This window comes from Ambystoma mexicanum, chromosome 1p (assembly GCF_040938575.1).
Source record: "Ambystoma mexicanum isolate Mex_15411 chromosome 1p, UKY_AmexF1_1, whole genome shotgun sequence".
In the NCBI taxonomy this organism is placed as follows: domain Eukaryota; kingdom Metazoa; phylum Chordata; class Amphibia; order Caudata; family Ambystomatidae; genus Ambystoma; species Ambystoma mexicanum.
In genome coordinates, this window is record NC_090921.1 from 462,573,066 (window position 1) to 462,591,251 (window position 18,186).

Sequence of the window (18,186 nt, forward strand, 5' to 3'; positions counted from 1 at the left end):
GGATGCCGTTATTTGCATGTCTGTGAGGGTTGTGATGTCCTTCTATTACCGGCATGCCGGTATTTGCTCCCCGAAGGGTCACGTGTACGCGCACATGCCGGTTTGAGGGGGCACGGTACAGGTATTGGTGGGTCGGAATGCCCCGGACCCGTTAACGATGCCGCTATTACCATTCCGCCTTCCTTTTTTCATAACCTCCATTCTCGTAATGAGGCCCAGTATGTTTTAGTTTATAAATATAATACGAGTTTAATTTGTAACAAAAACGTCACCCTCCTTACAATCAGCTGTCTCACTTGCGAAGCCCCCTATACGCCCATTCACTTCAATGGGCTCTCAACCCACCCCCCCAAAAAATGGGTGTTTTCACTCGCCTTGGTGTCAGAAAAGGTTGAGAGCCATGCCCTTGCATTACACCTTCCATTGGGTATTCTAAGAGCAGCAGTCAGCACCAAGATACCACAGTGTCACAATCTGTTAATGTGGCCAATATTTGACTGTACGAAGAGCAAAGTAACCGCGTTTTCCCGAATAAATCCCAAATAAAAACCACAATAAACGACATGCCAACACTGCGACGAAGAGCGACGAAAAACAACGCGCAAAGATGTGTGAGCCCTTTTTATATCCCGCCTTCCTTTCTCCCAGAGTCCTGCGCGGCAAAACCTAAAAGCGACGTCACTGGGCAGAGTGACGCTCTGCGCGGCTTTTTCTGTCAATTCTGTTATCTGTGGAGAGAAAAAAAAGCTGTCTGGCGTCTCAGCTGTGATGGCAGGAGCCGCGCACCGTCTCGAACTGCTGTGCGTCCATGTCTTTTGCGTAGCGTTCATGGCACTGGCGTTTCCCGCCGACCCCATGGATGCGCAGTTCGGGGACACGGCTCCTTGTAAGAGTGAGTGTCGCATCCGCTACGGGCAAGGTGGCCCCAAGGAGGTGAGTGTCCCCACCGCCACCGTCGCTTTCAGATGGGAGATGGGGCTTGGGACCGGAGTAAAAGTGAAAAGTGTATCAATGTCCCCGCCCCGCGCATTTTGACACGAGGAGAGCAGTGCACCTGTATATTCCTGACGACTGCCGACCGCCGTGTGTTGCATGTTGCATTGGCGCTTGTTCCATTTCCCGTATGTCGCTGCAGGTCCCTGCACTGCGATCACATCTGCCCATTGATGCCTGCACTTCCCCCCCACTGTGGTGCTAGGAGCCGCCACCGCCCCCTCGTCTAGCCACAGTCCTATGCATTAGTTCTGCTTTGGTGTGGGTCGGATGTGCACGTTTTTCCTACATGTGCTAACCCCCACCTGCTAATTCTGTGCTAGGCTCCTTAGTTACCGTACAGTGCTACCCGAAACGCTTAGTCAAAAAACAATCTTGCCGCTTTTCTCTATTTTGCTCGAATATTGGGAATATTCCACGTGCTAGATCCCACCAAATGCACCACTCAATTAAAACATAACTAACTTCGCACTACTGGTATGTTTAAACGTTTTTTTTTAAAGTACATGTTTCTGTGTAATGTTTGCACTGTAAGACAAAGGTTCGTGTTCCAAGCGTGTACATTACAGTGTTTTATTCCAATTTGCCACAAATAATGCTGCAGCAATTTCACCCTGACAATACATGAAGGACAACCTATCCATGAATAAGTACCTCTTTACCTTGGAACGAAGTGTTTTTTTTAACACCAAGTTAAAGAGGTAATGTAAACATTAATTTTCATATATTAAAAGGAATAACTTTGCGCTTCCTAGTATATTGGCTATCCGCTTAACCTAGATTCAGATGGGGAACCCCTGTCATGAAGGAAGGAAAGGCCTGGCTCCATTTAGAGTGTTTTTCGTGAACCAATCGCCTGACAAAAATATTAAAGTTATATACAATAAAGGCACACCCATCCTAATTTTATTCACTATATTGCCCAAGTATATTTCGCTAAAAACGATTACCAAGATATGTATTTCAACTGTGTGATGCCAATGATGGCAAGACAATGATTGACAAGTTTCTTCATTTCCTCACATTCGTGTTGTTTCAGTCACTTTATTTCAGTGCACTGGACCGGATCGTTTTTCTTGGAATGTGTTTTATAGGCTTGGCTATGCCACCATTTAAATACATATTTTAGTGATTATTAGGGAAATATGATAGATGGATTCAAGAAACCAACGTGTGTAATAATCATTGTTGTTATAATAATTGTTGGGTTTATAGTTTTGTACTCTAATAATTTCGAATAGGACTTTTTTTTTTTTACCCAATACAGTCAACACTTATTTCACCGTTCCCAAAATGTGCATTACCACTTACCGTGCCGTCTTTAGGACCTTTTTTCTGTTCTTAGACTGCAGATCCCTTAAGTTTTTGAGTTCTCGAAAAGACTCAAAACACAATCATTATTTCACCTAATGTAGAAGCTATTGAACATAGTAAAAAAGACCCTTGTCCCCCACTTACAAAAGACCTTTTTATCTATTCGTATTAACTTCCTAATTACTTGGCTACCTTTTGTAACTAACCAGTACTCCTCAATGGGTTCACACATGATAATCTCTAATTTAATAGGATTACAGTTTTATACAGAGGGCAAATATGGTTCCATTTAATAATCTGTGTAAACCCTTATCGTGTCTTGTTGAGCGCTCACCAGATGTGTAAAATATTCTCCAGCCGTGTTCATGGGCACATTTCTCACGTTATGGGAAATATTTTTCGCATTTTGTGAAATGTCATGATTGCCAACTGTGAAAATCAAAAGCATTTTGCAGATAAGTGAATAGAAGCGCTGGGAGGCTATGATTTTTCCTGGATCCAACCACTTGGCCAAGTAGGGAAGCACTTACTGGGATCAAGATCTTCTGGGTCCAGTGTCAGCACCTTGGCACTTTTCCTAGTTTCATTCTTGCCATTGTTCTCTAAATGATATAGCTCTTCATATGAGTGTCAACTTTATTTCTCAGAGTTTGTTATTCTTCAGCTGAGAAAGCTGAAGCAAATGGGTGGAGGGGGACATATATTCCCATGATATCAAACGTGTGGTTAATTGGGGATTTGAGGTTAGAATCTGTGGCATAATTTCGCAAAAATCAAAAGCATTGCAGAAAGGACATCCTACAACTCTTGATCCCAAAAATGTTATCACACATTGATTATCCGCCTATACACAAGTGTTTCAAGGTGCAACACGACAAGGGAGGGGGCACAATGGGAGGACAAGACAAACAATCCTACTATGCCTTGTCGGATCGTGGAAGTGCGCAGCGAGAAGTGCAGGGAGACGGTGAGGGGTGTGGGGGGGGGTGTGGGGGGGGGGGGGGGGGGGGATGCAACAGGGCAGCAAGGCTCTGAGTTAAGTGCAAGGAAGGAAAGAAAACCATGCAGTGCAGGTAGGCCACACAGCCGTGCAGGGGAGCCAGGCGGCAGAGCTAGGATGGACTGGACAGGGGATGGGAGGGGGTGCCTGGTGCCCTGTATGACTTGGAGGGCACTGAGCAGCCTGTCGGGTGGAGTAGGCAGAGCAGGAAGATAGATTAGCTGGGGAGAGTGAGAGAGACGGCAGAGGAGAAAAAGAAGGTCTTGAAAAGCTTCTGTAATTTAAGGAGTTCCTGCTCAAGTCTGAGAGGGTCATGGAGGCAATTCCAAAGGGAGGCACCTGCAGAGAAAAGAGATCTCCCTCCCCCCTCAACTCTCCGCTTGGCGAAGCATCTGACCAGCAGAGAGTTAAAGGAAGCCGAGCAGAAGGCTCTAGAAGGAAGGTATTACGAAGAGAGTTGAATACATTGTGCGCCTTGGCCCCAGAAAGCCTTGTAGATGATGCAGGGGGTCTTCAATTTGATCCTTGCACCCACCAGGAGCCAGTGGAGGGATTTCAGGGCTGGAGAGATCTTGTCCCCGTGCTTGAGGCCAAGGACAAGTCTTGCGGTCCTGTTCTGGATTAGCTGAAGGGGGCGGAGAGTAGAGTTGGGAAGATTGAGAAAGAGACTGTTGCAGTAGTCCAGCCTGGAGAGAACCAGCGGTCTGGAGACTGAGCTGCGATAAGGTGAGAAAAGGGAGAATACTTCTGAGGTGCAGATGGAAGTGGGCCTTCTTGGCAAGGTCTCTAATGTGAGGGGAGAAAGAGAGTAGAGGTGAAGATGACCCCAAGATTTTTTGCCTCAAAGGAGGGTGAGTGGAGAGGGCCCAAGGAGGGCAGCCAGAGCGAGATGCATGGTGAAAGCTGGTGCCGGGGTCCCAATGAGAAGAATCTCATCCTTACTGGCATTAAGGCAGAGATTGTTGGAGGTGCACCATGCCTGAATAGCAGATAGACAGTCGGAAATGAGCGAGGAAGGAGAGGAGGCCGGAGGTAACTGAAAGCGAGCTTTGTCATCCGCATATCACTGAAAGTTAGAGGAAAAGGTGGAGATAGAGGGATGTGGGATGTTCTGACCCACTAGTCTACGCCCTGCAACATCACTGTCCGCTGCTTTCATCAAAAACAACAGAATGTCAGCTGGAAAGCCTTATGCGCTCTAAAAACCGCTGAGAAGTGCGCAGGGAAATCTGAAAAATAGGCCGCCAATCCATTTTGCCTATGTCGGTGGTAAAACAGGAGACCACACTGCTAAAACCTATCATTGGGCTGCCTGCAGAGTGAAATGAAACTACTTGAAAAAGCAGTCCTGCATTGCCAGGAATACCCAGAAGTGCCTAAAATCTGTTTTTCCTTGGCTGTTAAATTTGCAAAATAATGATGCCCAAACATTAGAAAAGATCCAACATCCTTGTTGGGTGTTAAACATCACTTTATTTAAAGAATCCCCACAAGCACAATGTCAGGAGAAGTACCTTTCATCACAAAAATATCCCCATTCAAAAGGGTGCTTGCTTGGGAAAATATGTCAGAATATGGGCACAGTACTGCTGCTCGCCTGTGTCAAAGCTGTCATTTATTTATAGTGTTAGTTTGAAACTTGTCTTAAAATCAAATTATTGAAAAGAAGAGACTTGCCACCAAAAGCAATATGGGTTGTTGCAATTCAATCTCTGTTTGAAAAAGACTGAAATGAAGAGATCTTTGGGTATATTTGTTGAAAATGTAACTTTATTGTAGAAAAGACAATTTCAAGCAGTGTTTTAAAGGTGAACTAATGCAGCCACACTGGACTTCAAGGACATTCCACAGTTTCTCCTAAACAAAAGCATCTCCCCCCCCCCCTCCCCCTGCTCTCAGCTCATGAACTGGCCTGGGATTGTTAATGGAGGTGGGCGGGGATTTGCTCTGCTGCTCTGGGAAAGTGACAATAGGCTTCTTGAACTGAAAGGAAATGCAAATTTGGGTGTCAACAGAAAACAACTGCTGGCAGGAAGAGGCTCAGGTTGCTCTGGCCCAGCCAAACCTTGGGGGAGGGGACAGACGTTTTTTTTTATTCTGAAAGCACAGAAAAGTATATTTTGAAAAAGACTAACACAGAACTGTGCGAAATTGTAAAATTACAGTATTGTTAAAATGAAATTTCTGCTCAGTTTGAAACTACTCTGGAATCTGTGCGATATTCCGAGACCGGACTACAAAAATGTAGATATTGCAGCAATTGTGATCATGCTAGGAATATGAAAGTTTACAGGAGTATGCCCAGATGTCATGCGCATATATGTGGAAAAATGTGTAAAGATCTTACACTGGGTAACCAACCAAAAGCGTGAAACTGTCAGTTTTGAATCGAAACTCTCAAGAAGATGGGACTCGGACGGATACTTGCTTTATTAAATATGTGATTTGAATATGTAGTATTAGCAAGTTGGTGATATTGTAGATATGCTTTCTATGAAAAATAGATTTTCTGTGTAGGAACAAAGGGGAGGGTTTTCCCTGGACCATAAACACAGCGTCATCATGACACATCATGACACTCTGGTTGCTTCTCAAATCAGGGGAGAGGAAATTCTCTGACCAATCGGATTCCTAGATGTTGGGCTTAGTATAATCAGCCTATCCACCCCTTTGGGAAATGGATAAATAGGGACTGTTTAGGACCTAGAGACACACACATTCACCCATCTACTGATTTACTGGCGAAGCGCTCTGCAGGAGAATCCAGATCCAGACTCCAGAACTCTGAAAGCGGAAGGCCTAATTCTAAGCTGAACCCATCTAAGCTTACCTTTAAAATCTTGCAACCTGATTTTACCCCCAGACTTCCAAGGGGCTCACCAAAATTGCCTGGCTGTGCTGTTTTCTGCTTCTTGCCAAGAACACTTGCCAGAACCCAGAGATCCCAACCAGTAGAGCAGAGCTGAAACCAGATAGCTGTAAACTCCAGAACCAACCCGTCAGATCCAGTCCAGAGAGCCGTGCAGTCCAGAGTGCCGTGTTGAGTGCAGACCCGGGTGTCTGAATCCTGTCTGGTGGGCTAGCAGAATTCCAGTCCAAAACCTTTGACCAGATCCTGACGGGCCTATTCCAAAACCATAGTTGTGAGTATCTAGCATAGAATTGTCCATAGCCAATTTCTTAGCTTTAAGTAATCCAATCCCAAACCATCCTAGCATATCCATAACTGCATTGTAGAATCTCTTTTCTGTTCTGAATCTTTCCCTCATCCATATAGTCCTTTTGTTAATTGTAGTGATAAAATCATCTTTGCGCTGATATATTTTCTGAAGAAAGGCAAGCGTCTCGGCAGATAGAAACCATCTGGGGACGTCCTGGATTGGTGGCTGTGCTGTCGTGTAGCTTGTGGCTTCATAGACTCCCTAGTGTAAAAAATCTTTCTTTGTAATATTCAAAAGCGCATCTTTCATTTGAAAATCGACTCTTTTGAGAAAAATCAACCCCTACTAAAACCTTCATAACTTCTGAACCGTACATGCTAGAAATTTAAATGTCAGATTGAAGGTAACATCCCCGGCTTTCAAACGAACCAAGAACTGCATTCCAACGCCTTGTAGTTTTTCTGTAATCGCATTTCTCGCGCGCTGAAAAGTTTGCAGCGAATCTGCATTTGGGTCAATTTCATCACATGTAAACTAGCTATTTCTTGCATTCAAACTCTGAATTCAGTTTCCAATCTGCTAGTTATCCAACCATCATTGCTAGTGTTTACCTGAAGCTATCCAAAGTGGCTCCCACTAGTTTTGAATCCCATTTAGTGATTTAAAGTCATTTTTCAGTGTTTTCCCTATTCATTTAAAATCGCATTCAAAAGCATTCGACCTGTTTTACAATCATTCCTGTTTTTCTCTTAGCTTGCTGGGGGGAACTGGGATTGAAACTGCATTTGTAGAGTGTTTATTCCTGAAACCTGTCGTCTCTCCTTACATCTCTCTATTGCATATTAGGGGGGATTGAGTAGTATCGGGGGGGGGGGGAAGATTGATTACATTGCATTTGATTGAATTCATAAAAAGTATTATTTCTGTGCTGCATTAATTTCCTATCATTGCATTTCATTGAACCCACACAGTTATTCTGTGCTACATTATTCTTCTCATCCATACTCCTACTGATTAAAGAGATTGTTGATTGTAATATCACCCAACGCTGATCATTGTATAAATATTAATAGTGTGATATCTAGATACTGTTCAAATTCATAAGTGTGATATATATTTATTATTCAAATAAATCTTAACTTTGCAAAACAACCTACTTCTTGGTTCAGTGAGACTGTGGGGAGGGGATTCAAAGAGAGGTGTGTGATATAAGGGTACATAATTCAGAAATAAAAGAACTTTGGACATGAACATATATAATTAAGGGTTCCAGCTGGGCATCTCACGCTAGGCATTGACTTAGGTGGAGTGCTGGGTTGAAACCACTTACAGAGACCAAATAGACATTAAAGAGCCAGGGTGAGAGAATGGAGCCCTGGGAGAAACCACCCGTGGAGAGAAAGAGGTGGTAGAGAGAAAGGACCCAAGCTGGATCTGGGAAGGTCCATCCAAGAGGAAGGAGGTCAGCCATGCCAGGGCCTGATCCATTATGCCCAGGTTCTCGCAGAGTCGATTAATCAGGATGGCATGATTGACAATGTTGAAAGCAGAAGAGAGGTCCAGAGAATGAGGACAGAAGGAGAGCTGGAGTGAAGGTTGGAAAGCAGATCTTCACGTTGGGATATGATACGATCAACAAGCGGTTGAAAAACATTAATTCAACCTCTGAGACTACATTAGGTCAATCAAAAGTGATAGTGGGATCCTACAGCCAACCTATGCAGGAATACTGATTTTCAACAGGTAAATAATTTTATTGGTAAATAAGGGGGTGATTATAACAGTTCACAATGTTTGTTTGGGAGCATCAACATAAGGGGAACAACTATTATACCTACATGATCTTCCTAATCACAGTCCCGATTTTTGGTTTCAGAGCTGGTATGATTTAGCCACTGGACCATGTCTTTTTCTTGTAATACTGTGCTTTTCACTGGTGCCCAGTAGTTTGTCCCTGGTCAAACTGTTTGGTAACATGGAGAAGCCTGGGTTAGAACCTGGATCGTCTGTTTCTAAGTGGTCAACCTCGCTGCTAAGCTGCACCTGCAATGGTCCTCTCTTTGCTTATATTATTATTAAAAGTAGCACATTATCTTGATGATCAGTTAATTTGTAAGCACTCCCACGTCTAGCAGATTAAGAAAAAGATGTACATGAGTCTAAAGCGATGTTCCCAAAGTCACACAAATTTGGTCAAGTGGGAAGTTGGGCAATGATTCCATATCTTCTGGTTCAATAGTCTGCAGGCTAGTCCACATCCCTCCTTTCTTGCCCAGTCATTATGCTTTAATAAATTGTATTTTACTGATGTTAGTCTTCCTTCTGAGTATTCTGTATACCCATAATTTCGTTTGCTAAATGTCAGTGATTTTTCCCAAGATCACCCATTGTTTGGTCAAGTGGTGAATCTGGGATTAGCACTCCAATCAGTCGGTCCCAAAACTGGCAGTGTTCACTAGAACACTTTTTTCTTTCCTTCTCCATCCTATTCACTCACTCCCTATTTTCCTCCTCTTTTCATCCTGTGTCGTTGGATGGTGCAGCGTTGAAGCAGGACAGTGCATATGTGAATGTGGGAGAATGGATGGAAGGTAGCGCTTTGTCTGTGCAGATGTGGGTGGTTTGTAAAATGTTTCTGTAGATGTTTGGTACAGTGAGGGAATGTGCATGTTGGGCTGCTGTTCGAGGGTGCTGATGTCTGTGGAGATGAGGACTAAAGGTAGTGGAACTATGTGGGCACGGTAATGAATGTGTGTACGTGGGGAGGCTTGGGTGGGCGCAATGTTGATGTGCATGTGTGGCCATGATGGATGTTGAGGCTGTACTGTGGAGGGTTTGACTATATATTTGGGGGGTGAGAAGCTGGGAATGGGTAGCCCACATGAGTAACACAATACATGGACTGTATTAAATAGTATTTTTGCTCAAATTGGACGAGATGATTATGCCTAATATTTCAAGCCCTCTACCATTGATCATTATATCAAACTCCATACTTATCAGTATTTGTAACCCTGCCTGAAGATCATTATTGATTTTAACGATATATTTAGAGACTATGGGGAGTCACTCCATACTTACTAATCAGTATTTGTAACCCTGCCTGAAGATCATTATTTATTTTAACGATATATTTAGAGACTATGGGGAGTCATTCCCACACAATTAAGTACCACACAATACATTATTTGTCTGCTTCAGTCTCGCCCTGTCTGAGTCATATAGAGCCACGCAGATCCCTCCCCTGTGTGTCCCTCTCTGTGGAAAGGCTCTGGCAGTTGTGCAGTTGGAATGTTGGGAAGTATGAATCCACCTACTGGAGTTTTCGTTTTAAACTTTTCAATTGTAAGCCTAAAAAGTCAGTCCATGGCAAGTCAGTACATGGCAAAAGTCTGTATCTTATGAATAAACAAAACAATATTTACATATTTGGATTCCCCTAATCATGCCACACTCGATTAAACGAGTCAGAGGTTGCAGGTGCAAACAGCAATTTTTCACAGTTCCTACAAAAATTATATTTGTTATGAATGTGAAAATTGCTCCCCAGATATCTAATTTATGAAGTTATCACATCCCTGAATCTTTTTCTTGTCACATTTTCTGGGGAGTGAAAAACACATTTTAGGTTGTAACTCTCAATGAATGGGCCTGTTCGGCAGCTTTTTAGTGATACTTGACTCATTACAGTGAGACTTACTTATGACTCTTGAGTAAATGAACAAACTATGATCATCCATTTAAACTAAGAGGAATCTTCAAACATACGTGCAGATCCTAAGTTTCGTTTCTCCTCTGGACAGGGCATCTACTCCATTGACCTTTACCTGGTGTAAAGTCTACAGCCTTTCTTCTACCTAGGCCATTGTTAACTTGTTGCTTATCTCACAGGACCAGCCCCAATAACATTCCTTCATGGTCACTGCTTGAGTGTTCTGAATAGAAACTGATCCCTTCTCAGGAAATGGAAACTTGGTCATACCTCTAGAAACGGACACCTAAGTTTGTGAAGGTTACGTTTCCTTGGGAACATGAGGCCGTCTGTTTGTTAATATAATTGCATCTTGCCACCATTTGTTCATTTTCTCATTGTGATATGTTCATTTTGGCAAAGGAAATTTTAACTTCCATGTGTTTATTATTTCAGCTGCAAAATGCACCCACTTGCATGATCACAGTTTCTGTGTTTGCAAATGCCATGCGTTTCTTGTCGAATAAGCCTTTAATTTTTCTTTGCTTTATCAATCGCATGCAAGACCCAATCAGTAAGTGGATTTCTCTTTATTTGAAACAGCCTTACGATATGTGGCAGATGCAAATGAAATACTTCCTTTTCAGTTTGGCGTTCATCTCAGCATGTTTTCAATGCCCTGCAATGTTTAGGCCCAACGTGGCTCAATGCAGTTTCCTTCTTCTTGGGCAAAATGTATCCCACATGATGATACCTCTGAGTCAATGGTGCTGATCTCTTTTCTGCTGGTCGGAAATGCTAATTCTGCTTGATGACCTTTATTCCCTATTCTTTCAAATGGCCGTTCTTGCTAATTCTGTCTAATGTGATTTTTGCTGTTTAAGCAGTAACAATGCCGGTCTTCAATGCGCTTGAGATAAATGGGCTTGAAATGCAGGATTTGGGTCCCAATTAAAAATAATCTTGTTGAGTAACCCACTTGAACTGCTGTACAAATCGTTATGCGTGCTTGCTCAGGGACCCTATACTTTGCTTCGAAGTGGGAAATATTTCACATTGATCCATGGTTTGTGGCAAATAGTTTTGGCCAGGAGTGCCATTGGGGTCAGTTGGGTACCCCTGCCATGGTGCCCATCCCCTAAGCTATTCCATCTGACAAGAATATACAAAGAGAGATGCACTGGTACTCTAGAGTAAAGTGTAGCTATCACAAAGAGAGAGACGCACTGTATTGGCTCCGTCAGGTCCATGGATACCTAGTCAGCTTAAGATCGGTCACATGGAGATGGCAGATGCAAGTCACCTTTTATGTGGTGGTCACCAAAATATTTATTTCACCCATTCCCCCCTAACTTTCTTATCTGATGAAAGCAGGAATTGTAAGGAATGAAACAAATTTGACACTTGTATAAAGTGCTATATCAAAAAAAGAAAGGCAGAAGGGAAATAGTGGAGATGCAGTGAAGTGGCAAGATGCTGACATTGGGTACAAAATCTTCAGGTTCCAATCTGGCCTTTCTAACCTAAGTGGTTAGATCCTGGGAAAATCAGTCTCAAGTGCTAAAGTTCACTTGCATTCCAAATGCTTTTAGTTTTTACATTTGACAATCATAAAATATTCCCAACAATGCCTGAAATAATTCCCATGTTGTGTGAACTTTCCTATGAATTTGGTTCCTTGGTAAGGGCTTATTTTGCACACCTTCCCAATGGTTAACGTTGCAGGGGTCATCACTTGCTGTAAGACATTCGATTTGGGATAATTGCTGATACAGCCCAGCAGTGCTCACTTTCATTTAGCGGTCTTCTTGCCGTCTGTCTTGTGGGAGCTTCCATTTAGCACTCTCCATCCACCCTACACACCGCCAGCTTCTTGTAATCTGCTCTAAGCCTTTTTTCTCTGTTTCTGGTTGGGAACCTGCTTGGAATTCAGGGAGATGCCCGCATTTACTGCTCACCAGCCTACAGTCGTTATGCATACCCGACCTCTGCAAGATCTGTCCCCAGTGAGCGCGCCATCTTGAGCATGGTAATATTGATTGGAGGCACAATCGGTTGCACCTCCTGTGTTTTCCCATTCCGTTGCTGACCCCTTTTTTAAATGTTTTTTATTTTAGTCGCCACGTAGGAACTGCTTTCCCTACTGCGACAGCCAATGTTTGGTATGGTGTTCCCTGATCTTTGCTTTTCTGAGGACATTTACCATGTCTACATCATCCCTTTTATTCTTACCAGGCGGTGACTCACTTTCATGCGGGTAGATGGGGATGTCGCAGTATTGATTTGTCAGTGGCATCACAACCTGCTGACAAAGTGACAGTAAACATTGTTTATCACAGTCTTAAGTATTTAAGCTTACTATTAATGGAGCAACATTTCTGTGAAAATAGTTCTGCAATGTCGAATTCTGTAAGAAACAGTCAACCACTGTAATGTACGCTTTTTTTATTAATTCTAATTTGTTGATTTTGCTTTAAGTATATTGGATAAAGCCTGGCAAACAAGAATGTAATTTAATTCCAGGATAGTGAGTGCTATTACATTGCACTGTATTCTTACTTAGGAAACACCCCTTTTTTGTAGCTACACATTTGACATGTTCTGAATACCAAACGCTTAATCAATGTAAAATAGTAACATCTGTTAATTGGGATGCCTTGTTACCTGCAATTATTGGTCACTGCCAACAAAACATTGTCAGGGTAATTCTTTTCACAGCGCTTAAATTGTGCGGCTGATTTGTAGCACCAGAAATATTTGGTCTTTTTAACCAACTCAGTTCTAATATGTTTTAGGAACTTCAACTGGATCAAAGATGGAGAAAGCCCCTAGAGCCGCAAACCAGTTATGTCTGGTTATACTTAGATTTTTGTGTCTGTGTATTAAACCACAATAGTAGAATACTAACTTTATGTGAGGGTATGCTAGACGGGTAAGCCACTGGAACCCAGATTAACATCAATGCCCCCGAGGGGGAAAATATCAATCCTTTAGAAGCTCCCAGGGAAGGGCTACCCCAATAAGAACTATATGCTCAGATGGGAGAGGGACCTAGGAAGGGAATTAGAAATGGAAGAATAGCGACGTATCTGGACCTGCATGCACAAAAACTCAAAATACATCACAAATTAGGAGGGGGCAGTGAAAGTATGAGACAGGTGGTATGTCGCCCCAGAAATCCTGAACAAATGCAATCCGGAGTATTCCCTGCTTTGTTGGATAGGATGCGCTGAAACGGGTTCACTATTCCACCCGTTAAGGACCAGCCCAAAGTCAATGTCATTTTGCAAAGCGGTCCTGAACCAGACTAGATTAATAGCGGGACTGACAATAGCATGGGATCTGTGGATTGTGTTATTGGGCAACATGGGCGGGGGGATTTTCCCACTCAAGGGTCCCCTGGCAGACTTGTTTACCCACCTCCTTACCGCAGTCACAATCACCATTGCCCGGGTATGGAAGCATCCTGAAGGTCTGGGTATGGAAGCATCCTGAAGGTCTGGCAATCGCCATGTGGTGCGCAAAATGCTGGGACACAGCGATGGCAGAGAAAATAACGGCTGATCGACTGGGAATCGTGGGGACATTTTTCAATATCTGGGCCCCCTACCTGGACTGTGCAGAACAATTCCAGGGATAGTGCCACAACCACCAGCTTCTCGATGGTCCACGGAACATTGAACCCTTAATTGCTTCCACATCATCCGACCCATGACAATGGAACCTCCCAACATTCAAAAGTCAGTAAATGCATTGCCTATGCTGTTGTTGTTGTCTCACATCTCTGAATCGTACCTACACATGTACTCCGATTTGACACGATTTGTTGTTGTATAAAACCAATAAAATATATTAATGAAAAAAAAAGATAGCTGTCTGAACATTTAGGGGACATCGGAACGGGTCACAACGCTGCAATACAGAATACATTGCTAGCCCATGTCCAGAAAGCGCTATTTGCTGCAGTAAATTAAAATGCACCAACCTAATCCATTCCAGAACCATCACACTGTGTTGTATTTAAAATGCAATGCCAAACAATGTTCAGTAGTAATTGAGTTGTAAAAATAAAGTTTAGGCCAGAAGCAGTGGTGTAACATAAAATCTGGGGCCCCCTGCCAGTCATGTTGAGGCATGTCATTGCCCCCGCCCCGGCCCCTTACCCCACCAGCTCCTCAACAAATCATCCTAGGACGTGGCACTTTCTGGGGCGGCCTGGACCGCCACACTTGTCCAATGCCCGTGAGGACCATGCCACTGCAGGGGTGCTCACACACTGGGATAGGTGAAGGATGTAAGAGTGTTTTTAATCAAAGCTTAAATCTTTTTTTAATTTTGATATTGGATGCCAAAGGAACCTTACACAAAAGAAACTCCTAGTAAAAATTGATAAAGATAAAATGAGCCATACATTATGGCCCCACATTAGCCGAGACCCAAAAAGGTCAATGGCGAAATCGTATTCCCTTAGAGCATTTTTTTTAAAAACCTTTCTCTATATTTTTCCAAAAGTAAGGGACCAGCAGTGACCCAATGTTTAAGGGTTTCCTGATCATTCCTACTATCACAAAACCTACAGTGGATGATCTCAAATAGACTGACCTTTTCCAATGGAAGATACGTTCTTTAGAGTGAAACTGGGTGACGCGAAAACGTAGATAGACATCACAAACTCTGTTACAGGGCAACCTCTGCAGGTACTGGGGGAATACATTCAATTTTGTGTATAAATTTGGCATATTCGGTATATGTAGTATACAGATAGATTACATTAACTCTTTCCACCCAGTCTAATTTGTACAATTTGGCCTTTACATAACCAGGTCGATTAATTCCTCTTCCGTTACACCAATATGAATCGGAGTATCCTGCATTCTTTTAATAAAGGAATTAACGGAGGGGTTTGTGGCTTCTTTAGTGATGCTGGACAGATCCATGTAGAGGCTATTAGGCGGAAGGACAAAGGATCTTGGCATAGGTAACCAGCATACGCTAAGTATAGCGGGCCTTAAGCAAGGTAAGGCAAAGGTTATGACTAACAATGCAATTAGGAATAGCAGTAGAAAGAGGTAATCACCCATGTCTAGTAGGTGGAAGTCTAATCCATAGAGTAACACAGGTTCAACTTTAGCCAGATAAAAACACCCAATTGGCAAAACGGAAAATGTGCACACCTTTCTGAGAGATAAGGTCAGGAGGGTGAGCTTACTCTGTAGGCATTCTTCAGATAACACCAGGGTCCGATTGCTCAGATTGCAACCCAAATACCTGGGATGCCACATGTTCCAGTCTCTCCCTGCCTGCCTAGATTCCAAGAACAGTGTTTGATTATCTTCCGTCCCTTGGAGAAGATGACCATTTTAGATTTACCCACATTAGGGGTTACATTGTTGGAGGTACAGTACTGAGCAAATATGTTTAATTTGTGTTGAAGGCTCTTAGGTGTTCGATTGAAGAGGATAAAATCATCAGCAAAGGCTAATCAATCAAGTCTGAAACTACCTAATCTAGCCGATGTGATTATCTTACCCTTCCACAAATATTCCACACCCCGGACATATAGATTGAAGAGGATGGGGGCAACAGTACAGCCCTGCTTCAAACCCACCCAAGTCCAGATGTAGGAAGGCAAAGAACCCTCGCGCTTAAGGCGCAACCTCAGAGGAGTGCCAGAGTGGAGCAGTGCAAAGAGCTGAACCAACCTTTTGGGTATATCCCAGTTTAGGAGTTAGTTCCACAATTGGGATCTTACCACACAAAGGTGCTAGATAAGTTAAGGGAGACCATATAGACCTCCCCCACATCTCTAGGTATGAAGTGATCATATCATGGCAAAATTGTCGCATGTACAATAAATCGCAGCAAAAATGCTGTGGTTTCACCCGTTCAAGGTGTACCCAATTACACCATAGGGGAGCACCCGTTCAAGGTGTACCCCATTACACCATAGGGGAGCAAGAGTTGCGGGGGTAGCCCCCGCTCCACTTAAATGGTATAATAGGTATGGGGTTGCGAGGGTGTCCCCCGCATCCTTTACAGGGATTGCGGCAGCAAAACCACAGCCTTTTTGCCGCAATATTTTTCGTCCACGGCCATTTCTGCTGTGATTTTTAACACCTGAAACCCATCTTTGGTGTGTATATTTGATAGAAGATGTGCAAGAATAGTAGCATTGAGTGGTGTGCCCATGTTTTTCCTAAACCCAACCTGGAATTTTGAGAAAGAAAAAACTGTTGCCTAATGTGGTAGTCGAGGTCCCTAAGGAGTAGAATAGAAAAGTCCTTGCAGGTGGCATCAATGAGGGCAATTTGGCTATAATTGGCAGGATCTTCACAGTAAACCATGTCTTCGAAAGTGAATTTTTTTCGAAAGTGAATTTTTAGCGTCAAAGAATGCTACCCGGGTGGCTTCGGAAGTTACAGAACCATAGCCGGTTTTCGCTCCCCACAAGCAGAGTTGAGGTTAGCCCACAGGCTTGCCTCCTTGTCCACACATAATCTATCCAGCGTACACAGGTTATCGCGTTCGTAAGACTCGATAGACAGGGATTTGACCAGATTTGTATGGATCTGCACAACTTTCTTTCTGGCTAATTAGAAGCCTGAATCCCATGACTAAAGGTGTGGCGCTTTCTCCCCAGTCAAAATCCTCTTGTGCCCCTGATCGTCAAGACATTCACTATCAATATGGTGGAGAAATTTAACCCACTCATCTGGAGACCCCAATGACAGCACCCCACTACTCATTTTAGCAAGCCTCTTGGCAATAAATTGGGTAAACTTGGATACTGCCTTGTAGTTCCATATAACTGTTCATCTACCAGTAGCTGCCTGAAGAAGGGCCAGATCTGCTCTAACATCCATATAGAGAGAAAGGACTTTAAAACAGAAATGTCAACAATAAACGATCACCCACCCCGGGATCGACGCAGGAAGAATAACCACATCTAGCTCCCAGATTGGTTTCAACATAGACATAATCTATCCTCTATCGAGAATTCCTCCTATGCCGTGTGTATGCTAGTTCTCTAGTGGACAAATCCTCCATTTGAAACATACCCCATTCGCTCAAGAATTAATCACATTCAAAACCACTCTTCACATTCAAGTCCTGAAGGTGCACACCGATATTACAGTAGTTCTGCAATGCACCCTTGGCACAGCGGGAATTAAAATCCCCAGCTAGAATAATATAGGCCCTGTTCTCCTTGGCATACCAATCTTCGAGTAATTGCTTTAGGCATTTGATTATATCCTCCAAGAGACACCCTGGCAGGATTCCAGTGGATATTCACCACAAGGTACACCCCTCTCCCCCCGCATTCAGTGTTGGTCAATTTAACAGCAAGCAGCCACTCTGAGTTTTTTAAAAACCTTTTTTTTTAATCAGACAACAGAAGGTTGAGGTCAACGGCCACAATGCAAGCCCTCCCTTTAGACGTCCCAAAACCGGAGCAAACGGCAGGTCTACTAAAGGTCTGGTAACCATCCAAATCAAAGTGTGCAATACAGATAGTTTCCTGCAGCAATACAATTTTAGGCGCTTCAAGTGGCCGAATGTTCAGCCAAAATGTTCGATCAAGCCACAGACATTCCACAATATCATATGGACTTGAATGTTGCTACGGATCGCACAAGACTTGTCGAAATAGATCAGAGGTTTTAAGGGCCGGCCCCATCCAAGACCAATTGTTGGCTCTCTGTAAGAACTTTGAAAGAATAGCTTCTTGTTCCACACCCCCATTGGATCCTGAGGTAACCCGGGACCCAGACAGATGTCCAGCATCTGCCGCTGGTGGGATATACTCCAAAAGGTCTTAACCTCGTCACCAGCTGTTAGAGGATATAAATCATAGCCTAGAGACAATAGGTTGGCCCTCTGTTCCCATACCATATTAGACACAGTAGGTGAGTGAAAACAACTCGCCGTACATAGATTGTTGACAAAGGGCAGGGTGATCCAGTCAATATCTTCTGTAATGAAACATCTAGCTGGGGGATCTTCCTAAAAACATCCAAGAAATGTGA

At 43.3% G+C, this 18,186-nt stretch overlaps 1 protein-coding gene across 7 annotated transcripts in view; it reads left to right on the plus strand.

The window, feature by feature from the left end:
- Window positions 1-663: 663 nt before the first annotated feature.
- The window catches only part of TMEM59L (transmembrane protein 59 like), a 690,169-nt gene continuing 672,646 nt past the window's right edge, over window positions 664-18,186 (plus strand). For 5 of the 7 annotated variants that reach the window (XM_069649302.1, XM_069649301.1, XM_069649305.1 and 2 more), the window contains exon 1: window positions 664-933. In XM_069649302.1, coding sequence (XP_069505403.1) covers window positions 769-933 — 165 coding nt within the window. In that variant the 5' untranslated portion in view covers window positions 664-768. The remainder of the gene's footprint in view (window positions 934-18,186) is intronic. The other 2 variants (XM_069649300.1, XM_069649303.1) reach the window with 2 other exon arrangements.